The sequence below is a fragment of the Gavialis gangeticus genome, unplaced genomic scaffold (assembly GCF_001723915.1).
Source record: "Gavialis gangeticus isolate Ggan-Ray unplaced genomic scaffold, GavGan_comp1, whole genome shotgun sequence".
NCBI classification, from domain to species: Eukaryota; Metazoa; Chordata; order Crocodylia; family Gavialidae; genus Gavialis; species Gavialis gangeticus.
The window spans coordinates 40,473,845-40,481,179 of NW_017729031.1; the positions used below are offsets into that span (position 1 = coordinate 40,473,845).

At 48.4% G+C, this 7,335-nt stretch overlaps 1 protein-coding gene across 1 annotated transcript in view; it reads left to right on the plus strand.

Annotated features, from left to right (window-relative positions):
- The first annotated feature begins 7,216 nt into the window (after positions 1-7,216).
- RPL37A (ribosomal protein L37a) overlaps positions 7,217-7,335 on the plus strand; it is a 10,147-nt gene continuing 10,028 nt past the window's right edge. Inside the window, exon 1 of the mRNA XM_019522649.1 lies at positions 7,217-7,282. Coding sequence (XP_019378194.1) covers positions 7,280-7,282 — 3 coding nt within the window. The 5' untranslated portion in view covers positions 7,217-7,279. The remainder of the gene's footprint in view (positions 7,283-7,335) is intronic.

A 7,335-nucleotide genomic window follows, 5' to 3' on the forward strand; every position in this document is an offset into this window, starting at 1 on the left:
CTACTTTACTGTACTCAGCTGTCTGGAAATGTTCTTGTCCTCCAGTATTTATCCCATTGAACAGAGCCATGCCCTTTCCTCCACAGCAAACCTATTTGAACGTGGGGTCTTTTCAGTAAGATGTGGAAGTATTGCCCCCTCACAATGCCGGGAAGATGGAAAGATTCCACCTGAACAAACATCATCTTCTCGTCGACCGCTTCTCTTGTCCGCATAAGCGAGAGGAGCTGCAAAGAGCACTTTTCTGAAATCCGCCAAATGCGTCTTTGGAGGATTCTGCCTCTCATAAACTCTCAGCGTATCTTATCTACACACAGATGCATCTCCAGGCCCCATTAAGGACATCAGGTGCGCTCTTTGTCTAATGTGGCCCATAACAATCTCAGTTTTCTATCTGCAGAGTTGCTGAGACTTGGATGAGAACACTTGAAATTCACTTTACCCTTTCTATATTAAAAAAAAATGTGTGTTGTGGCGGGGAGGCTGGTAGTAGAAACTGCTTCTGGAGGAAAAAGTGCTTTTAGCCATTATGTCGAGGGAGCTCTACGTGGCTACCAAATGACTTTACTAGCTGTATGTTTGCAGGCAGACAGCAATCCATTGCACGCTGTGCAAGTCTTCAGTCCTTGTTTGTGTCCTTCTTCACGTTTTATTTGAAGAAGACTTCTTATTAAGTCACAACACACAAGAGGGATGAAAGCTAGAGGCTGAGAAGTATAAAGAAGCTTGTGTGTTTGTTTTTGAAGACTGAGGCTGTTCAAGGGCTCAGGAGAGATGGTCTGGTTCCTAGTTCTGCCTTAGTTTCCCCCTGTGACCTGAAGACAAGTCACTTCGGGCTCCAAAGCCTCTTGGAAAGGACCCTACCGGAAAGCTGTTGATGGAAGGAGGTTCTTAATCTGAGTCTCAATTTGCGTATCAAATGGGGTTAATTTGGGATAAGTTCCTTTCTCGCCTCTATTTAGATCACACACTTCTGGGGGCAGGGATGGCACCCTTTTAATGTGGTTGTGCATCATTAAGGGCCCTGACTTTGACTGGGGCATCTCTGGCTGTCATAATGCAAATAGGCTAATATTAGTAGTCATAGTACTGTTAATGCTATACCAATAATAGGGAACTCATGGAACTCTACGAATAACAAGTAACTACTACCCCAGTAAATACGACAGAATATTTAACTACCGACATTTCTCGGTAGTGAGTTTGAAATAACAGTTTAAAATTAGGATTGAAGCTGTTTTACTTTATAACGTGAACTTTGCCTGATTCTCGTTGGGCACGTCTACACGAGACGCTTAATGCCCACTGGACTAATTGTACTGCACATTACCACAGCTGACAAAAATCATGCTAATGCACTAATGTGCAGTAGATTGATCCAGTGGGTATCAAGTGTCACATAAAATGCATTCACCTGTGCTAATGCGCAGTAGCACTGATTATGGCACTTTAAATTAGTACCTGTTATTACAGGTACTAAACATAATGTGCCATCCTTATGGCACATTAGTGAACATGGAGATGCGCCCAGTGTCTCTTGTTGGCTTTAAACTGCCTGTACATGTCTTTGTTTCTTTCCCAACCCATAAGAAGAAACGTTGCTTCTAGATGGCTGAAATATGATCAATAAGATGCTTGTATATTATAGCAAGAAGCCTGGGCAACGAAACAGGTGCTCAAATTACTATGCAGGACCCAAAGCAGGATTATTATATCTCGATAACAGCAGCATGGTGGAATAACCATTATTGTCGAAACAGGACTGAGGGGTGTGCTGTGTTCTGGACAGAGAAAGATAAAGGTGAGGGGTGGCATTTCTAACATTAATGACGTGACCACCTGTGAAGAAATGCAAAGGACGCGAATGGATACAGATGGAATCTGCTTAGGCCAAACTTGCCATGGAAAAGGATGGTAAAACCAAATCTACCGGGAGAAAGTTGAGAATCTGCTATGGACCCTGTGGCCAGATGTCGATACACAGAGCTCTGCCGCTGTTGGAGAGAAATACAACTGGGAATTGTCATTCGCTCCTTTCAGTCTGGAAAACCTGACCCGTTGCATCTTGGAGAGATTGCATAGATTTCCAGGGTCGGAAGGGACCTATTAGATCATCGAGTCTGACCCCCTGCCCTGGGCCGGAAAGAGCGCTGGCATCAAGTGGCCCCAGCCAGGTGCCTGTCTGATCTCCTCTTGAACACCTCCAAGGTATGGGAGAGCACCACCTCCCTTGGAAGCCCGTTCCATGTTTTGGCAACCCTCACCATAAAGAATTTCTTCCTGATGTCTAATCTAAATCTGCTCTCCATCAGTTTATGGCCGTGGTTTCTAGTAACCCCAAGGGGTGCCCTGGTAAACAGGATCCCCTATTCCCTGCTGACACCCCCCCATGAGTTTGTAGACAGTCACACAATCGCCTCTCGGCCTCTTGCGGAGGCTGAAGAGATTCAGGTCCCTCAGTCTGTCTTCATAGGGTCTCACCTGCAGGCCCTGAACCATGTGGGTGGCCTCCTGGATCCTCTCCATGTTGTCCACATCCTTCCTGAAGTGCGGTGCCCAGAACTGAACGCAGTACTCCAGCTGTAGCCTGACCAGTGCTGCACAGAGGGGAAGTATCACCCCTGTTTGTGATGCATCTGCTAATGCCTGATAACGTGCGGTTAGCCTTACTTATTACCTCGTCACGTCAGCGACTTGTTCATTTTTGCATCGACTATGACGCCGAGATGCCTTTCCACTGCCGTGGTACTCAGAGTGGTACTTCCCAGCCTATAGGTGTATTGGTGATTCCTTGTCCCCAGGTGCAGCACCTTGCACTTCTCTTTGTTAAATTGCATCCTATTCTGTTCTGCCCACACTCCCACTCTGTCCAAATCTGCCTGAATTTGCTCCCTACCCTCCAGTGTGTTTACTACACCCCATGGTTTGGTGTTGTCTGTGAATTGGACAGAGTGCTTTCCACACCCTCATCCAAGTCACTGATGAAGACATTGAACAGCACTGGTCCAAGGACCGAGCCCTGGGGACCCCACTGCCCACATCTTTCCAGGGAGAAACTGCCCCATCCATCTCCAGTCTCTGGGTGCAGCCCATGAGACAGTTTTCCACCCATCAGACTGTGGAAAAATCCACGTCACAGCTACTTAGTTTATCTGTAAGAAGTGGGTGTGACACCACGTCAAAAGCCTTTTTAAAATCCAAGTAAATAACATCTGCCTCAAATCCTGCATCTGAGCACTTTGTGACCTGGTCATAAAAAGAAACCAGGTTAGGCAGGATCTGCCTGCTATAAACCCATGCTGGTTGCCCCTTAGCATTGTGTTACCTGCTGACCCCCCACAAATGTGATCCTTAATGATTTTTTCTAAGGTCTTGCCAAGAATAGAGGTGAGGCTAACTGGCCTATAATTACACGGGTCCCCTTCCTCCCCTTCTTGAAAGTAGGGACCGTGTCGGTCCTTTCCCAGTCCTCCAGGACCTGTTCTGAGCACCGCAAGCGCTCAAACAGCCGTGCCAGTGGTTTTGTGATGACACCGGCCAATTCCTTTAGCACCCTTGGGTGAAGATCATCGGGGCCTGCTGCCGTCAATACATCCAACCCCTCCAAGCGCCCCTTCACCAGGGCTGCGCTAACTGCTGGTGGATCGGTATCCTCCTCAAGCCAGGCTAACGTCTCATTGGGAGGTGTGTTTGTATCTGTGTCCAGGAACATCGATGCAAAGAAATCGTTTGAGAGCTCAGCTTTGTCCAGCCTATCTGTTACAAGTTGCCCTTGTCCATCTACGTTACCCTGCACCTTCTTGCTCCCCATGTACTTAATAAAGGACTTTTTGTTATTCTTAGTCTTTGTTGCCAGCCTGGGTTTCGTTTTTGCTTTGGCCTTCCTCACTGGCTCCTACCCTGGGGGTCTTTAAGAGGAGGCTGGATGAACACCTTGCCTGGGTCGTTTGACCCCAGTACTCTTTCCTGCCATGGCAGGGGGTTGGACTCGATGATCTGCTCAGGTCCCTTCCGACCCGAGCAACTATGAAACTGCTTCCCTGCAAGTGCAAGTCAAGCTGGTGTACTCCTTGGAGGTTGCCCCCCTGCTTCCACTGCCTGCAAGCCTCTCTTTTCCTCTGAAGGGTCTCCTGGATTTCCACTGCTCAGCCAAGAGGGTTTCTTGGCTCTTTTGCCTCCCTTTATGTGTATAATGGGTACTGCTTATTGCTTTGCATTTTTTTCTTCCTCCTCCTTTTTGAATGTTACAGAGAAATTTTACATTTCCTATTTCTTTGCGAGATACTTTCTGGACTGTGGCGACTGGGCACCTATACACATGCAGGGAGGCTGCTCCGACATGTTGTAAATACAGCACGTCGGAGCAACTTGATTAGTCGGGTCTGCAGGAGTGTGGTAATTACCATGCTCCAGCAGACTCCAGTGTTGCACATATCAGCGTCCAGTGGGGCACTTTAACTAAAGCTCGTTTGATGAGCTTTAATTAAAGCACCCCGGCCACCATTTTGCAGTGCAGGAACACCGATACACATGACGCTTTGGGTGCTTCAATTAAAGTGGCTCCGAATTAAAGCACCCTCTTCCCCCTGTTCCCCCCACTCTCGGAGCATGTATATAAATGCCCTTTCTCGATTTAATGTGCACGAAAGTAATGAGCATATTTGCGTGTAAATAGACACTGATGATCATTGAAAAATCAGATACAGAACGACGTGAAAAGTAGGTTTTTACCATATTTTACATCTTGGAGGGAATGGGGGGGCAGGTAGAGGGAACACTGGGCTACAGCAATCCTTTGACTTGTCTTTTAAAGTGCCAGTCACAATTGCCAGTCCTCTGCTACTTTGCCGTCTACTATTTATTTTTTAAGAAAACCAAGCAGCTAACTTACCACTCTATCCATTTTCTTTTTATAGTCTCTTTGGATAGAAAGCCAGAAATCTGCATTCTGTGGGTAAATCTCCAATCTAATAAAAGCCGTGGTGATAGAGATCAGTTTTACTGCTTGGATCTTTGCTATCTCCCCACATTAATACCCTTCTACAGTATGTTCCGGATGATGGATTGTTTTAACCCGAGCAGCAAATACATTCCATTTTTGTGAGTTTGGAGGCTCAAGATAACCCTATTATCATGGGACACGTTTATGGAATTAAGCAGCATAAAGGTAAAAAGAAAGACCCGGTGCTTTGTGTGGGACTCGTAAAATCTTCCAGGGAAAGTAATTCAGGAAGAGGGTCATGGACAGATAGTTTTGCAGCAGTTGAATCCTTCGCCTGCCAGCAGTGCAGCGGGGAAAGAGAACGTCACTTTGACAATACCGGTTGTCATTCATTTTTCCTCGATCTAATTAGACCAAACTAATTAAGGATCTAAACCAAATAAATACCATTGTTCATAAAATTATCGACCCTTTATAAAAGCAATGCTAGCTTCTCGAATTTTAACTTGTCTGCTTGTGGAAACAAACGTGGCTTATGTCCCTTGTGTGTCAGGGTATAAGGGATTAATCTCTTTATCGAGAAGGGTTAAGATTGGAAATGACACCAAACTATGGGGAAGTGCGGTCACGCTAGAGGATTCAGGCCGACCTCGATGGGCTCACAAGGGGAGTGGATCAAGACCTGATGACATTCAACACAGAGACACGCAGGGTGCTCCATCTTGGGAGAAAAAACCCCACATTATAGGCTCGGCGGTGGTACACTCACTAGCACCACGACTGAAAGAGACGTGGGGGTTGTGACCACAAGATGAATATGAGCCACCAGTGTGATGCTGCAGCCAGCAAGGCAAGCAAAACCCTGGCTTGCATCTACCAGTGCATCTCGAGCAAGACCCTAGAAGTCATCCTCCTGCTGTACTAGGCCTTGGTGAGGCCGAAGCTGGAGCACTGCATCCAGTTCTGGGCTCCACAATTTAGGAAGGATGTGGAGAAGCTTGAGAGAGTGCAGAGGAGAGCCTGCAACAGACTCCCCACAAGACGTGGTGCAAGCACCTACTCTGAATACCTTCAACAAATCTTTGGATGCCTATCTTGCTGGGGTGATCTGACCCCAGCTGACTTTCCTGCCCCATGGGCTGGACCCGATGATCTCACAAGGTCCCTTCCAGCCCTAATGTGTACGAAATCTATGAAGACACCCTCCGAAAGATAGGTTATTTCATTGTTGTCCACTAGGACAACAGTGCATTAGCCAGTATCCATTATCATGAGACCAGATGGGTAACTGGCATGATTTATCTCTTCATCCATGCCTTCAAGGATGCAATTTAAGCTGCTCTGTTTCTCTGCAGCAACGACTCCTAGTCTTGACTGGCTCAGGAGCGCTGTAAGCAGTGAGTGTCAATGCCAAAGCTGTGACATACCCGGGCATAGGTGCGTGGCAGTCAACTCGTTCCAACTGAAGAAGTGACGCTACCGCAAGGGACACGTAGGGACGACGATGGTGTTACATGAGTCGCGACAGCGCAGAAGACTTAACCGCTGCCAAAGGCTGGTGATGGCGCTCTGTGTAGGTGCAAAGAGCAATTTGTGGCTCAGGCCCGGCTGTTTGACCACTACTGCGTATACAGAATTGCCTTTCTGCTGTGCTTCAGTTGATTCATTTGCGAGTTTCCTTGCGCTGGGCTTGGCCTCTGCTTTGCTAAACATCCCTGCCCTATTCCTGTTGCAGCCCAGCACGTGTGTTTTTTGGTAGGAGCCGACCCGTTGTCCAGACGTGCGTCCCCACGCTCTCATGCTGCTTCAGACTCGATTTCCAACTCTGTTCCCATAGCCCCCTTCTCTCGGCCATTGGGTGCAACGTCCCGCTCTGAAAAACCAGCCAAAAAAATCTTCATCGCAGCAACGAGCGAGTCCTGTGCGGGGGTGAGAGTCCTTGCTGCCAGCCACGGGCGCTGGGGGAGGCCTGACCCCTGTCCCCACAGGACCACAGCTGGAAGAGGGGCCATGTTAGCACCACCCCAGGCCTCCTCTCTCCATATCTGCACTTGAACCTTCTTGGGAGCAGATGGGCAAGGTTCTGCGGGGAAATTTGGGATCTTTTATTAGACCAGTTGAAAAAAAAAATTCTTAGCAAGTTTGGGAGCAGGGGCAGAGCACACCGCACCTAAAAGCTGGCAGGTGACCATAGAGCCGCACCGGCGTACAGAGCGTCCCCTCCTCTGTCTGGCGCGGCGCGGCGCGGCGCGTCTCCCTCTTCACTTCCGGCGCGTTTCTGCTCCTCGCGGCTGCGCGTTGAGCTCTTTCCTCTCCGGCTCCCGGGCCCGCGGCAAGATGGTGAGTGCAGCCCTCGCCCCGTATCCGCCGGCATCCTCCGCCGCGGGCCCCGC